The sequence below is a fragment of the Stegodyphus dumicola genome, chromosome X2, assembly GCF_044657685.1.
Source record: "Stegodyphus dumicola isolate Sdum_Otavi_A_Nest chromosome X2, ASM4465768v1".
Taxonomy (NCBI): domain Eukaryota; kingdom Metazoa; phylum Arthropoda; class Arachnida; order Araneae; family Eresidae; genus Stegodyphus; species Stegodyphus dumicola.
In genome coordinates, this window is record NC_140781.1 from 188864708 (window position 1) to 188881875 (window position 17168).

The following is a 17168-nucleotide window of genomic DNA, read 5'->3' on the forward strand; positions in this document are numbered from 1 at the left end:
TGCTACCTTTTTAGGCCTAGAGGAGTACACGAGCAAAATTTTGTGAAGATAGCACTTATCGTTTTAATTCTGTGGGTGTATCCACTACGCTGATTGAATATAGCTTCGAAAAGAGAGCTGAAATTAGCATTGTTGTCAATGAACTGGCCGATGAGATGCGGAGAAACAAAGAATGCATACTCTTAGTTGTCCTAGATTATCGGTGAGCACACCTAGGGTTCGCCATTTGATTTTAGGCAAGATTTCAAGGTAAAAATTTAAAACTAATATAGAATAAGATTAGCATACAGCCAAAAAAAAAAAAAAATAATAACATAGAAATTCCTTTCCAAACAATTCCTTTTATACCCTAAAAAAGTCTGGAAGATTTCTTTGAAAAATGAGGGTCTTAAAAAACTAAACATGGCTAAAATATATGGACTGGTTTGTGTTGAGCTCCATCTACTATAAATAAAGAAGGTTCAGAGTAACCTATAAATCCCTTTTCATTCAATTTTTCTGTGCGTACAAAAGGAAATTTTTAGGTGTGTCCAGACCGGACACACTGTGCCACAAAGGGTTAATGGGGAGATTTTATTTGATGGAAATTCTTTGTTCTTGTACTCGATGTATGCAAAATATATTTAGAAAGGTCTCTCTTTTTTTTTCTCTCAAGAGCAGTATAAAAAGTTTTAATTCTATATTCAAAGCTTTCAGTATAAATGCTGAAAGGATATAGGTAAAGAATTAGGGAGCTTTGCAAATTAATGTAATTTGCTGAAAATAAATGTAATGCACAAAATGTCATGCATTTAATTGAATATTTTTGCAGGTTCTAAATATAAAGTAATGATATTAAAAAGTTCAATCTTTAAGAACTAAAGGAAACTACAGGAAAAGAAGATAAAATTTTAGAGAAATAGCTATGTATTTCCTGACATCCCATATATGAAGTTATATATTAAATTGAATAAATATGAGAAAAGGTAATTTTTGTCTGTATTCATTTAATAATTTTCATTTAGAGAATATATGTGGGTTACTGAGATTGCACAGATCAAGTGAAAGAAAAATTTCCTTATTTACCAATACGAGCAAATCATTTCGCTTGATGATGACTCGGTGATAATTTTACCTCAAGCATATTATGATAATGCAAACATTTTTGACAGTTGCTGACTGTAGCGAAGGAGTTTCTGTACACAGATGTGTAGTACCTGTTTATTTCTTCCTGAATAACTGTTTGTGAATATGCTTTTCTACAACATTCATTCTTGAAATTTTAAATGAATATTTCTGTTGAAAAGTCTAAATAAGCAGTTAAAATTTCAGAAATGTTGAACCTATTTTCTGAGTACTTTATTCATTTGCTGAGGACTGGGACTCTTTTCTTCCAGTATGAGGGACTGCAGAAACACACTATGTGCAGCTAAAATTATAAAGAAAAAAGAAATCGGGTAATGGCCAAAGCTAGTATAAAAAATGTGTCCCTGCATCACCTGGTAGAATTAACTAGGGACAAAATTTGGGCAGGCACCAAGAAAATAACAAAAAAAAAAAAAAAAAAAAAAAAAAAAAAAAACCTATTGTTGGCAGTTTTTTTTTATTTTTTTTTTATATTTTTTATCATAGGCTTGAAATTTACTTCACGACATTCCTAGATACTGCCCTTGTTTGTCGGAACCGCTAATGGGTATGGTGGACTTCTGAATCTACGTAATAATTTTGCAAATCTCCTTTTGTGCAAAGAAAAAGATCTTTCATAAAAACCATGCATTTTTCTTAATTGTTTTCAATGTCATGAATTTTTGCTTATGAGTGTTCCAGATATTGATATTTGTTCTTCTAGGTTTTATATCATCTTGAAGAAGGGCTACACTATGTGCAGCTAAAATTATAAAGAAAAAGGAAATAAACTTCTGTGCAAAATTTAAGAAACAATTAATGATTACATCATGAAGTTTGCTATGAAACTTCATATACAGTCAAAAGTAGTTAATCTGGACTCGTCGGGACGATTCCGGATTATCGATTTTTCCGGATTATAGATCATCAGTTTAAATCTGGTAAGATGGCATGCAGAAATTATAAAATTAAAAATATGAAACCGTAATTTATGAAATAAAGAGCAATTACGATCTAAAGGGTATCAAAATTTACAAAAAGAAAAAGCTAAATATTTATTTGTTTACTTTATTAAACATTTCTTTCAATGCAAGTTGTTTAATTTGCTTCGTTTCATGTGATAATACTTTCTCTTTAATTCTATTAAACAGACATAATTTCTTGTTCAGTTACAAAGTTCCGGTGTTCAAGTCCTATAATTGCTGTGTCGAGAATACTGACTAATTTGTCAATCGAAATTTTTTCGTTTTCAATAACCTCTCAGTCACTTTCTTCACTATCGGAAGTGAATTATAATGGCGAGGAACATGATTTAAATCATATCAAAGACCAAGTACATCGAGATGAAATAATACATTTAGTAAAGAATTATAAGCCAAATAAAATAAAAACATCTGCCCTGAAGATAAGGATAGTGCTGACAGATCAACTTCCAAATCATTGCGCGCCGCCGTGTTGTTTCCCTCCCCCCACAGAGCAGCGTGAAATTGATAAACATATTTCGGATTGATTAGGTAATCAAATGATATGCCTTTATCCATTTTTTGCAGCAATTCCACTTTCTGTTTAATGGACTTAGAAACATACTTTTGCTTTGTAGATCCTTTACATATTAGTAAATATATATCGGAAATTCTATTTGACATAATCGGAAGTTCAAGCTTACTTTTATAAAATTGCTCTAACAGTCTGCAAAAAATAATAAGCCCAATCCAATTCGAAGTTTAAGGAAGAACGCAATCTGCAACATTAACTGAAATAGGTAATTAGGTAATTTTAGCTTATACCGTCCGTTATACATTAAACGTGCATGTGTAAACGTATTCTGCGCATGCGCACATGTATATTCGCAGCCGTAAAGGTCTTACACGCACGCGTGAACGCCTATGTGCACGACTCGGCTTTCCAGATGATGTAACATCAAGTTTCGTTTTTGCATCTTAATTAGGTTGAAACAGTCCGTTCTTAATAAAAACAGTGGCAGTGAAAAACGAAGTAGAAGTAACTACTATATCCCTTTAAAATAAGAACTAAACTAGATGGTCTATATATAACTTATGTAAAAGTTAGAATCATTTCAAGGAGGAGAGATGATGCAGAAAAAAGGGTTACAATAGCTCATATTTTCCAACAAAGGTCTTACGCGCACGTGTAAACGCATATGCGAATGCATCAACGCGACGCATGCGCAGAAAGTTTTTAGCTTTGATGTCCGGATTATAGATCATTCCGGATTATGGGTGTCTGAATTAATGACTTTTGACTGTATATACATACGAATTTAAAGAAGAAAGGAAGTTTGAAACCTAGTAAAAGTCATTAAAAACAGGAAATTCCAGAAACACTAGATACTGGCCTTGTTTGTCTGAACCTAATATGAATGATAAAGCAAATTTGAAAATATTTATTAAAAAAAAAAAAAAAAAAAAAAACTTTCCAAACTATAGGGGGGAAAAAAAAAGCTTGTACCAAAAATTTTTGTTAAATCTTCTCTGTTCAAAGCTTCAAACGGAACTTGTCAAGGGAAAAGTGCTTGAAGCCTCCAACCGAGTTGATAAACTAGATCATGCAAACGTGTTTTGTCTGACAAATCCATTGAGACTTTAAATGGTATTAATCAAATTCCAGTTTCCATACAAAATACTAACAAAATTCTCGCTAGACTTGCCCCTTTTCTCGACATGTTTGCGTGTTCTAAAGCATTTAAAATTAAAAAATAGTAAAAAATATACAAAATACGACAATAATACCTAAAAATGAAACATGATTAAAAGTAAATCCAAAAGCAATGTGGCCTAGTAAGTCGAATATACAATAAAAGAATTAAAATATTCAATCAATTCTCAGATATGAAAATTAAACCTTTTAACTGTCCCTTGTAAAAATAAAATTAAGGGTGGCCCGGTTGCATAGAATTAAAATTTTTTTCTTAGAAAACAGTCAAAGACCTTTTGATATAAAAAGGAGGAACTTTTTGCTCAAATTGTAAAAAGGTGTACAAATAAAGTAAAACAAGAAGCCATATCTTGTAGTTGACACAGGCTCTGGCTAAAATTAAACTGTGCAAAATATTCACAAGGAAAGGTTTCCAAAATTCAAAAGATTCTAAAAGAGGGGCTACCAGCAATTAAAAACGGGCAATTTCATCCCATCGCAGGACTTTCCAAAATAAGAAGAAAGTTTTTGTAATCTTGTCGCTAACCAATGGAGGCATACAGAAAAAAGGGGGGGGTGGAAAATGGGGATTATTGGTTATTGGGGGTCATAGTCAGAGGCAACTAGTTCAAGATGGTGTCATTTTTAAGCTGTTACTTCTCGTAATGAACTAAACAAAACAAAATGGCAAAATTTCAGAGTAGTAGTTCCAACTGGACAAAAGTCAGGTTAAATGGGAGGAAAAAATTAATAGTAAAAGTCATCATATTTCGCACAATCGGGCTCCAGAGCAACTTCTGGAAATTTGAAAGAGGCCTTTAAAATTATGAACAAGAAGAGTTGGCCAGTAATTCATATTATTATTTAGTAATAATTCTCTAATCTTTAAAGCCAAGTTGAAAGAGTAAAGAGATATATATTACATATGCTTGCATTTTTTAAATTCAGAAAAATAAATGCCAAACAGCGGTCGAGTCGCTAAACACTGCCACTTCGGTCCAGGGTTCAAATCCCAGTGAACAGGCTGGCTGCATGGGCGTGTTTGTAGTTTTCTCCATGTGTAATGTTTATATGAGACAGTTCCCTTAAAAAGTCCTCCACAAAGGCATCTCTCTCCTAAGCAGATAGCCCTCAAGTACTTTGCCATAATCAAGCCAAAACTAACCAGGAAAATAAATATCCTTTTGTGAAATATTCAGAAAGAGGTCATGAGTAGTTGTTAATATGTCAGGCAATAAAAATTGATTACTTTTTTATTTTTCAATTGCTAGAAATTAAGTAGTGGGAATGATAAGTTAAATATTACTAATTGAAGACTGTTGTTGATGTTATGAAACTGGTTTTAACCCATTGAGGACCAGCATTACTTCGGCACGATGCAATGATTCTACTCTTACCAGTCCAGCAGTGCTTATATTCAAAGAGGTCTAATCAATCTCTTCAGCCCAGTGTTGCATATATGTAACTTGGAAATGGAACATTTCTTTAAAAGCCAGTGGATGGTACAAAATGGTAATGATTATCACAATTTAAATCCATGTGTTGTAATGGGACATGAGTGTGATTCTCCAGAGGTGAACATTTTCTGTGCCATTTACAGCAGTTGGGTTTTTGGTCCTTTTTTCTTCATGGAGTAATCGTTTAATGGGTGCATTTACCTAGATACGCTATCAGACTGGTTTTCATCTGATTATTGAACATTTTTCTTTTCTAATTCGAGAAAAATACTTTATTGTGGACAGACATTACGAAAATTAACCTCAGTTAAGTACAAAATCAAGGACCACTTTTAGAATTTGGGACAATTGCTTTGATGAACATTGGAGAGAGAAAATATAGTAAAATTCAGTAAGATGCCCACAAATCTTCCCTCAGGTATTTTCAGCTGAATATGCTATAATTAAATAGAATTTAAATATAATTTTTTTAGCCATTAAAAGATAGAAATTTTTTGAAATGTATTTAAAATTTTTATTTTTATTTTTGTTACATTATTATATATATGTCTATACATCAGTTGTTTAATGTTCAAACAATTTATATAAGACTTTATTCTCCTACCTCTCCGATGTTATTTATCAGGGTAAAAATCAGGCTATGTTATTTATCATGGTTGGGTTATCTGCAAATGAAACCTCATTTGGAAATGTGATACTTTAAAAGTAATTGGGTTTTGACACCATGGGGTAAGCAGTTTAACATAAGTATCCTCATTTGCAGAGAAAAGAATGTATGCCAAGCAGGGAAACTATATTTCAACCAGAGAAGACAATTTTTCAGACATGTTTTTCTTATAAAATCTAACTATCACAGAAGGAATTCATTTCTTTGTTAGGGGGCTTATAGGCCTTTTTGCCTTATAAAGATGTTTAGCTCTTCACTAGCTCGGTGAATTAAATACATTTTTCTGCCTCTTTTTTCTTTCTTCCGAGGTTTCATTGGTTTTAAGGTAATTACAAAATACTGCGTTGTGGTGAAAAACAAAATTATGTAGAGAAGATGTAAGCAAGGGCAATTTATGAAATATTCAATTTTTGTTTTGTATCAGATTTGAAGTAGTAAAATTGAACATGTATATGTGTTGATGTTCATTTATTTCACACATTAGAATTTTTTAGTTTTGTTACATTGTAATGTCAATTATGTAACTCTTATTATATATGATAGTTTTTTTTTTTTTTTTTTTTTTTGTTTTGTTATTGTAATTCAAATATATTTGCTCTTGCAAATACGGCTTTAAGTCTGGTATATGTAATCTTCATTTTCTTTTAGTGCCACCTAATTTTTTCTTTTTTCACTTTATTTTTGTTGATGTTTAAACATAAAATATCAGATTATTGATATATATAAACTATATATATGATTCACATACTATTCAATCGGCGTTGCCGAAAATTTTTCAACTAAAGCAGCAAAAATGGACAAAACAAATCTGCAAAAAGTTGCAAATGATCTCAGAGCTTACATGTTTTTTGTGACGTCAATACAGATTTACTGACTATTGGTTCGGTAAGTTACAGACAATATTTGATTCTTAGTCATTTTAATTACATATCTTAGGTTTAACGAAAATTTTAAAACTTTATTGCCATTTTCAATTGTTTAAATATCCATTTCTCTTTAAATTCTTATTTAATTTAGGTTCTATTTTAAAATTAATTTTGCATATCCATTCAAGATATTCCTCATGTTTAGACTGTTAGTGCTTTTGTACTAAATTTTTTTAGTTGGCAGTTAATTTAATTCACTTTTTTTTTGCTTAATTGTGAACATTTTTTAGTGAGTTTTCCTTTCTGCCTGGTGGGCTTATTTCAGATTCTGATTACTTAGGAAAGCCTTGTTCTTTCACTGTTAAATTTATTTGTGTTATTAAGAAAACTGCAGTTGCTTAGATTTTCAAGGCATTTCCGTTGCTTAGTTCTTAGCAATATTATAATCAGGAGAAGGAATTTAATTTTTTTCTCTGCTTGGCTACCCAATATTTGTCACCCAAGCTGAAAGCTCTTTTGTTCGATTCGTTAACTTGGGAAGAGGTAAACTAACATAAAAACAAAACGCATGGGGATGAGGGTGGAAAGTGAGAGGTTCCAAAGCAGTTTTTTTTTTTTCTTTCTTAACCGCTTTTTCCTAATATCCCTTTCTCGTTATACCGACGTCAGGCTGTGCAGCCTTGAAAATTAAAGCCCACATGTAAAACACATTGCCAGATGCCAACTCCTACTTAAGCTTAAATAAACTTATTTTTTAATATAAATTATTTTTATTTGATACATTAATTTATCATGTAAGCATTTCACAATATATTAAAAAATTGTATTAGTCTCAAAATGTAGCATAAGTCTCAAAATGTAGTAAAGTCTCAAAATGTAGCATAAGTCTCAAAATGTAGCATAAGTCTCAAAAAATGTAGCATAAGTCTCAAAATGTAGCATAAGTAAATGATGGAAGTTGCAAAAATTTTGCAAAATCGCAGATACTAAAATTTTAGTAGCACAAATTTGTCAAAAGTTGCAAATTTGCAAAAAATCACACGATCTGGCAACACTGTATTCAACAATCTGATATTTATGTTTATATATATATATATGCTAGTGTGCTAATAGTATTTTTTATAAATAATCAAATATATATTTTTAGTTTCATATTGATGTATGCCAAAAATATTTATTTTTCCAGCTCATGTTTCATTTCTGAATTGATAAATTGCAGCTTAATTACATATTCTTTTGATTAACATTCTAGTCCGAAGATTAACAATTGGTGCACTTGATATTCTTCATGTTCATCCTTCTTTTAGATGTCAGATTAATGTGCTCGTGGTACGATTTATTTTTTACAGCTTTTGACCTTACGACTATTTTTTATTTATAAAACAATTTTCTCTTATTTCTTGATGAAAATATACATAAGTAAATACAAATTCAAGGAAAGAATATTTTTTAGAAGTTTATATGCTTTTCAAAATTTTAAAATGTTTTTGTTATTCTGAAAAATATCAAAGTTGAAGGTTACTTTTATTTTTCTTATAAAGTATTTTTCGTGCAAGCAGTTGAATAAATTTTCTTATGAAAAAATTAAACATAGTGTTTAGTAATTTTTATCATTATGTAGTGTCGAAAAGTATATCAGCTGCAAAGCCTCCTGAAAAACTATCAATATCCCATTTGAAAAAAACTGGTGAACCTTTCTTACAAGATGGTCCGTGCTGTGAAGTTGCTCCTCGGCTCCCAAAATGTAGGGAATGCCGCATGACACCCCATCAACGGAGCAAGAAAATGCCAAATATATTTTGTCGTTTTTATGCTTATCGCAAGTATGTGTGAATTTTGCTTAAAATATAATTTTGCAGAAAATATTTTTATTATAAGTAGTTTCATTTTTCATTATATGTGTTATGTGCTTCACTGAACCATTTAAACAATGATGAAGAAATTAGAAAATTTTAACAATTTGAGAAGTAAATTTTTGTTCTATTCTTTCAAAACATTATGTACGCTAATGAAGTGTGTAGCCAAAATATTCGGTGGATATGGAAACTTCCTGTAAGCTGCAATGTATGAAATTAGTCATTTCTTCTAAAGTGTACTATTGTTTCCTGTATATTATTAAGCTGTAAAACTAAATTTCATATACAATGGAACTTCGGCGATTCCGGATTAGGGTTTTTTCCCGGATTATAGATCATTAATTTAAATCTGGTAAGATGGCATGCAGAAATTATAAAATTTTAAAAATATGAAACCATAATTTATGAAATAAAGAGCAATTATGATCTAAAGGGTATCAAAATTTACAAAAAAAAAAAAAAAAAAAAAAAAAAAAAAAAGCTTAATATTTATTTGTTTACATTATTAAACATTTCTTTCAATGTAAGTTGTTTAAGTTGCTTCGTTTTATGTGCTATTACTTTCTCTTTAAATCTATAAACAGACATAATTTCTTGTTCAGTTACAAAGTTCCACTGTTCAAGTCCTGTAATTGCTGTGCTGAGAATACTGACTAACTTTTCAATCAAAATCTTTTCATTTTCAATAACCTCTCTGTCACTTTTTTCACTATCGGTATCAGTATTTTCTGAATCTAGAACCATACTACTGGTTTCGCCATACTACAGATTAATTGATTGATGACTGGGGCATTGTTATCGCAATGAAAAATGTCAATCTAACTTGCCAATCGAAATTTTTTCCTTTTCACTAACCTCTCTGTCACTTTCTTCATGCCATTATCCATTATTTGCAGCAATTCCACTTTTTGTTTGATAGACATTGAAACATGCTTTTGCTTTGTAGATCCTTTGGCAGCTCCAGAATCGGAAACTCTTTTTGAAATAATCGAAAGTTCAAGCTTACTTTTTATAAAATTGCTCTAACAGTCTGCAAAAAATAATAAGCCAGATCCAATTAGAAGGTTAAGGAACAATGCAATCTGCAACATTAACTGAAATAAATAATTAGATAATACCATCTATTATTATCCGTTAAACGCGTATATGTAAACATATTATGTGTAAAGGTATTATGCACATGCATAAACGCATATGCGCAGACAGTTTGTAGCTTTGAGGTCTGGGTTATAGATCATTCCAGATTATGAACGTCCGGATTTAAAGACTTTGTACTGCATTGGACATAACTCCACATAATCGTTATTATTTTATGTATGTAAGAATTTTCTAATGCATATTAAGTTTTCCTTTGTAGAAGTTTAGAAATTTTCGAGTGGTATTTATTATTAATTGGTGTCATTTATGAAAGTTAAGTACTATAGTATGTCCTGAATATAAGTTAACTTAGCAGTTTAAAAATGTTTTGACCAGAAAAAGGGCTTGCATATAGATTTTGCATTACCTATCATGCTGAAGCTGTTTTACAAGGAGATAATTAATGATCTTAATACCCAAATTGAGTAACTATGTTTTCTTTGAATGTTTATGACACAAGTGATAAATTGATTAAATTTTAGGCTGAACATATAACATTTAGTGTTCATTGTAGATAATTTTGACAGTTATGAAATAAGAAATGTGTAGTTACTTATCTAATTTGTGGTTTTTCTTAACTTCTGAGCACCGACACATTTTGAAGCCACTTGTGAAGTGCTGTATTTTCGTGGTGTCTGCTTTGAATTTTAAAACAGTTAACTTTTACTTTCACAACCTACAGATCTTGAGAACGAAGTAAGAGGAAATAAAAATAATTTAAAGGAAGAAGTAAGGTTTGTGAAGTCTACGCATCCCATGAGAGGATAAAAATGACTGTGCTCCTCGTATTAATTTACGTTTATAGTGAAAGCTTGACTATCCAGAAAGCTCAGAAAATGCCAGGTAAGTGAAAATTGCAGTTCACGTTAGAAAAGGAGAAATTTCAATAAAAACAGTCATCGTATTTCTCATCAACTTTAATATCAAAAGCCTTCTTTAACTTTATATAAGATTTCAAAAGAAAAGCAAGTGCATTTCAGATATAAAAACCGACATATTTTTTGTGGTCTTTAACACTTGAAGGTAAAACATCTAATTGAATCATGAAATCTTTTTGACTGGAACATTGGTCATATGTATGTCTCGTCAAACTTGCACCAGTCACTTCAGCAGTAGTTTGAAAGAGCTGATTGTTCTTTATTTCATTAGGTAATCAAGATGTACATATTATAAATAAAACGTATCAAAAACATGTCATAATTTCATATTTTAACATATAATTTCTTGTCATAATTTTTCATACAAAAAAACTTAGATTTTCATGTTGCATTGTCTTTTATCCGTTTTCAAATCTTTAAGTATCTTATTGTGCCGATGAAGTAATACTTTTCTCAATGACAGGATCGCATAAATTAGTAAATACTCCATTGCATGCTGTTCCTTTTGAGGCTGGTGAATTCAAATGATTTGTTTCAAATTGCAATGGTAAAACAGCAGTCAACTTATGCATCCTTTGTGAGATTTTGTGTAGTGCAAAGGGATGAAGCACATAAATAAATAATATATTTTGCAACAAAAACTAAATTAGCTTATTGAGAATTTTAGATTGCACATAAAATCAAAGCAAAGATCTTATGCAAGGTCATGCTTATAGTATTCATACTGAATTACACTGTTTGGGGACAATTTTTTTTTTCTTCCGAGTTGTGGTGGTCCTGTATGTGCTATATAAATAGGTTTAGAAATGTTTAATTTGCTTTGTTTTTCGTGTAGGAAAGTTTAAAAAATTTAAAGTATTCCAGTTATTTGAATGCTGAATAGTCACTTTTACTGTACCTGTAATAACATAAATACAATAAGTGTGCACATATTAATGTTTTTTATTGGAAATATACCTGTTAATTTCATGAAGCGTTTAAAATACTACTTATTTGCAAATGGAGACTATCCTTTAATAGTTAACTATTCAAAAAAATAGAACAAATATCAGATTGTATATCCTTACAATCAAGGTGGAAAGTTATATAAAAATATATTTTTTAAGCATCATATTAGTTCTTCCTTCGTCAATAAAAGTAATTAATTCAGGCTATTTAAGAAAATTTTCAAACTAATAATGCGTGTTTGTTGCTGTTTGATATTGACAAATATAGGAAGTAAATATTTTGATATATGTGTTGATCAACAGTCTTTACAAATAGCATAGGCAAATTTTACATAAAGTTTGTATTTTAGGGAGAATCAAGTGATCTACCCAGTCTAGTGTTGAAAATACAGAATATGCAGAACAGGTACTTCTGAGCTTCCAAGAAGAAATCATTAGATTTGCTATTAGCAATAACAGCACAGTGTTTTGATGTAGTTCATATAACAAATGGCTCAAGAAAGAGATAAAGAATGTTTTGAGTTTTATTATGAACTTTTAAAGGTAATAAAAGAACATGAATTTTTTAATCTTCAGTGCCTGATGAGTCTACATGTCATATTCACTGAGAAGTACAAATATTGGCCATCTGAAGATGTAGAAGAGTGATAGATTATAAACATGGTTTGTCAAAAGTTTCTCTTTTGTGGTTCTGTGGACTTTTCTTTGACAGGTGAATTGTAATTGCACAGTCGGTTATATTGTCATTGCCAAAAGTCAGGAAGAGCATGAGAACTTTACTTATTGGTAAGGAAACCTGCTGATATCTGTAACGACATGCCCGAGTTGTAAAATATGAACTAATGGATTAGTTTTGTTGAAAAAAAAAAGTTCTGAACTGCAAACTAAGTGACACTGTGCCATAATATTGTAAAATACAGCTATTGAAACTATCCTATCACCTTATAATAATGATGACCATGAAACCTTCATGCTTGTTTAAGATGCATGCATGTGCAGCCGTGTGCACAATCTAGATGGATGAGAATATTGTACCTCAGAAAGTAAACTTAGAGACTGTTATTATTGACACATTATGCATCAAAGTCCATGGACTGATATTCTATGTACAGAAGATATGAAGATTTAACAGCATTTAAAATAGAACTCAAGAAGTCTTTTCTTAAAGATGTATTATGTAGCATAAGCATTTTAAGACATTTTAGACAAGTAAAAATTTCTGAGTAGAAAGCTCAAGAAATGGCAAATGCTGTGTATGAAAAAATTTTAGATAGTTGAGTGTTTAAAAAATGTAATTCAAAGTAGAGAAGCCAAAGGAATCTGAAGTTTTCATTTAAAAATTATAGGAAGAGGTGTGTACCAAATAATGATGACACATTAAAAAATAAAACAATGTTTATACTAATGGAACAATTTTATTACAACAAACATTTACAATTATTTTCACTTTCCGAGGATTTTAACATATTTTAAGTCCATCCATCAACTTAACATTCTTATAAAAAATGTTCATTTTTTTAAGGAAAATTGTCATCATAGCTACTGTTTGAAATTAAAATTACGATAATGGTATTTTCGTTTAGTTAAATTTTTAAAAAAGATTTTTTTAATAAGTGTAAATTTTAATTTATTGTTTTTAGTATTACTGTGAGATAAAATTGATATTTTAGATTTCTTATTTTTAGATTTCTTAATACATTTGTACTCCTATATCACCAGTTACATTCAACATTTACAACTGGTAACGAGTTATTTTCACTTTCTAAATCTTACTGGAATCTTTATTGTTCTGCCACATCAAGACTATTTAAGGAGGGGCAATTTCTCCATTTACTTTCAGTGAATCCTCTTTAATATGGAGAAAGTCTTCATTTCCATTTGCCAGATAAAGGCTGGTTTTAATCTGTCAATTGTGACATTGAATTTTTTTCCCTTTTAATTCAGTAGTGAAATATTTTGGTGTTCATTCAGTCACCATAAATTGTCCTTCATGAGGAGGTTCGAGTTAGCTCTCAGAAATAAGTGAGAGCATGTTTTTACGTCCTTATAAATGAAAACATTTTGTGACGTTTTGTAATGTGATGCTTTTGGTCTTTTGAATTCCATCTGCTTTTTAAGATTATTTACGAATGCTTCTGGTGTTGTATGAATGGAACTTTCTACTTTCTGTGAAAAATTCAAGATTGGTTTTATAGGTTGTCTATAAACCATTTATGTTATTATATGATTAGTATTTTTTATTGCTGATCGTAATCTTATGAGAACAGTTGGTAAAGTTCCAATGCTGCTTTGAGTGACTTGTGAAACTATTTTCCCATAAAGTGGTAAAGTTCTATTTTCCCATTGCACTATGGATGGTGGCTGTTGTATGCTTAAGCCCACAGATTCTTGACAAGTTCAAAAATATTTCGAATGAAAATTTTGCTCCATGGTCTATTCAGTTTTATAGGGTGTTCCAAATCCTGCAATCCAATTGTTGTAGAAAGCTTTGGTGATGGATTCTTGTGATATATTATTTAACAAAATTACTTCAACCCAATTTATAAATCCATCTATACAAGTCGGACATTAAACATTTCCATTTGATGAGGTTAATGGCCCCTATTATGCTGATACAAATTTTTTAAAATCTCTCGGTAGGTTCTTCTTGTTTCCTGAAAGTTGATTTTGTGTGGTGAGAAACTTTGTTTTTGGCAGGAAATACATGCTCAAGCCCACTGTTGGGTTTTTTTTTTTTTTTTTTTTTTTATGTCCGGCCAAATGAATTTTGAAGTTATAAGCTTTTATGGATGATTTTATTACTTGTGAAAATCCATAAAAGTGAATAAATATTTTCATTTGATATGTCTTCAGTATATATGGCCTAATTATTGTGGTTGATGTGTCACACCATAAATTTTTCCTGAAGGTAATGGGTATTGTGTATATTTTAATGAAGTTGAATATTGTAAATTTTTTAATTCTTCGTCATCAGTTTAGCTTTCAGATATTTCATCATAATTAATTTCTGTTATTTCTTCTATTCTTGATAATGTGTCAGCTATTATATTATTTTCACCTTTAATATGTTTAATTGCTGTGGTAAAACTGTGAAATATATTGTAATTGTCTGCTTTTTGTTGAAAGGTGTACAGCAGAGGTTTGTGATCAGTAAATATGGTAAAATTTCTTCCTTCTAAATTTTCTAAAATTCTTCTAAATTTTTTTCTAATTTCTTTCTTCTAATTTTCTTCTAAAATTTCTTTCTTCTTGGTAAAATTTCTTAATTTCATGCTTGAAATGTTTTAAAGATTTGTAAATTCCAAGTAATTCATGGTCATACATGCTTTAATTTTGCTGTGCAGTATTGCGTTTTTTGGAAAAGAATGCTAGTGGCTCCATTTTTGTCGTAATTTTGAAAATTGATCCAATAGCCGAATCTGAAGCGTCTGTATACAGTGCTAGAGGTAATTCAGGATTTGGGTGGGATAGCTATGCAGTATTAGCAAGATCTTGCTTACACTTTGCAAATTGTTTTAATGCCTCTTCAGTCCAGTGAATTTTTCTTTTGTCCGTCTTTTGTGAACCTTTCAGATTGTTATGTAAAATAGCTTGGGTTTTTGCAGCATCTTTTAAGTAACGATAGCAAAAGTTGATCATGCGAAGAAATGTTCTTAGTTCATTTCTGGTTTTGGCCGTTTTGTAATTCAGTATCACTTCTTTTTTATGTAATGGATGAGAGTCTTTTGACATAACCAAATACCCTAAAAATTCTACAGTTTGTTCCCCAAAAGTTGTGTTTGACAAATTTATTCTTAAGCCGTATTTGTTTAGTCATTCAAAAACTAGATAAAGATGTTTCTTATGCTTTTCTTCATTAGGTGATGCGATCAATACATCATCTAAATAAGCAAAAGTTAAATTAAATCTCTAAAAACTTCATGGATGAATCTGATATGTTGAAGGTGCATTTTTCAAACCAGAACTCCATAACATTAAATTCATACAGGCCAAATGGTGTTATTATCACAGTCTTACCTTTATTCTCTTCTGAAATTGGTATTTGATAATATGCTGTAGAGATCAGTTTTAGAAAAAATTTTGGTGTCCTTTAAAATGTGAAAATCTTCAATTCTTGATATCGGGTATCTATCAGGCACTGTTTGGGAATTTAATTTCTCATAATGTTCGCATGGATGATATGAGCCACCTTTTTTCATCACCATATGTAATCGGTTTTACCATTGTGAGTTAGGACAAATTATTTCATTATCTAGCATGAATTTAAATTCTTTCTTAGCTATTAGGCATTTTGGTTAAGTTCACGAGCTTTAAAATTTATAGGTCAACGTTCAGTTACTATATAGTGTTTGACGTCATGGTTTGTATTTGAAGTTAGTAAGCTTGTCTTAAGTATGTCAGAATATTTAGAAAACAGATTTTGATATCTGTATTACTTGTGTAATGTGCTTATACTGTTACTTAAAGGTATTGAAGAAATATCTCCTTTAACTCAAAACTTAGTTTCTCCATCAATCAATCATTGTCCTTTCAGGTCAACAAGCAAATTGAATTTGTTTAAAAAATTGGCTTCTAGTATTCCTTTGCTTACTTTTGCTTTTATAAAAGGAAACTGGAAATCTCTTAGTAATCCCAAGTCGAGAATAAGAGTTTCAGTTCCGTATGTTTCAATTTCTGAACCATTTGTGGCATATAATTTAAAGTCAGAAAAGGTTTTATCTGTAGGTGATGCTGGAATAATGCTGACATCGGCCCTACTATCAATGAGGAATGGCAAATTTGATTTTTTTATCTCTTATAAATAAATGAAATTTGCAATAATCCTTATATGTTTGGAGGAGAGCTTGTCGCCAAATCTACTGCAACATCTAGTTTTCCTGATTTTCATTTATTTGTTTTGTCCATTGACATGGTGCTTGAAATTTTTCTGGTTTGCATTTATTTTCAAATTAAAAAATAACAATATTTTGGCATTGTAGGGTGTTCTAGATCGAATGCTTGAACGAGGGGGTTATTATATTTCGCTTTTGATCTGACATTTTTCAACACTTAATTTTGCCATTTGTTATTCCAAAAATTGAAATCTGTTCAACAGTTTATCATTCGGACACTATCCTTTGTGGGCTTATGCACATCAAATATTTCTGTATGTGTTTTCGAATTGTGGATTTTATCTACCATTATAGCAAGTTTTAGAGTATCTTCTTCACTCACTAACAGTATATTTTTCATTGTTTCTGGTAATTTTTCAAGCCACAAAGTTTTAATCAGATTTTCTGATATGTCAATTGTAGCAGGGGATCTTAGTTTTTGCAACAGTTGGCTTGGTTTGAAGTTTTCGAGCTCAATGTCGGTAATTAATTTCTTTATTTGGACATTTTCACTTTCTTTAAATAGATTTGAAAGTAAAAGCATCTGTAAACTTGCCTCTTTTATTTCATGTTAGTTCAAATTAATAAGTTTGTTAACTATATAAGCAATTTAATTCCATTTTCTCCATGTAGAAACTGTCACCTAAAATCCAATATAAATTATCAGCTGAACATTTCCTCATCAATTTTCAGATATTTGATTAATGAAGTTGCACCCCAATCACAACTT

General features: G+C 30.5%; 1 protein-coding gene across 5 annotated transcripts in view; it reads left to right on the plus strand.

Moving 5' to 3' along the window:
* LOC118186252 (uncharacterized) overlaps positions 1 to 17168 on the plus strand; it is a 234243-nt gene that overhangs the window by 177765 nt on the left and 39310 nt on the right. For all 5 annotated transcript variants that reach the window (XM_085809916.1, XM_085809915.1, XM_085809919.1 and 2 more), the window contains one exon: positions 8371 to 8572. In XM_085809916.1, the coding sequence (XP_085666042.1) occupies positions 8371 to 8572 (202 nt within the window). The remainder of the gene's footprint in view (positions 1 to 8370; positions 8573 to 17168) is intronic.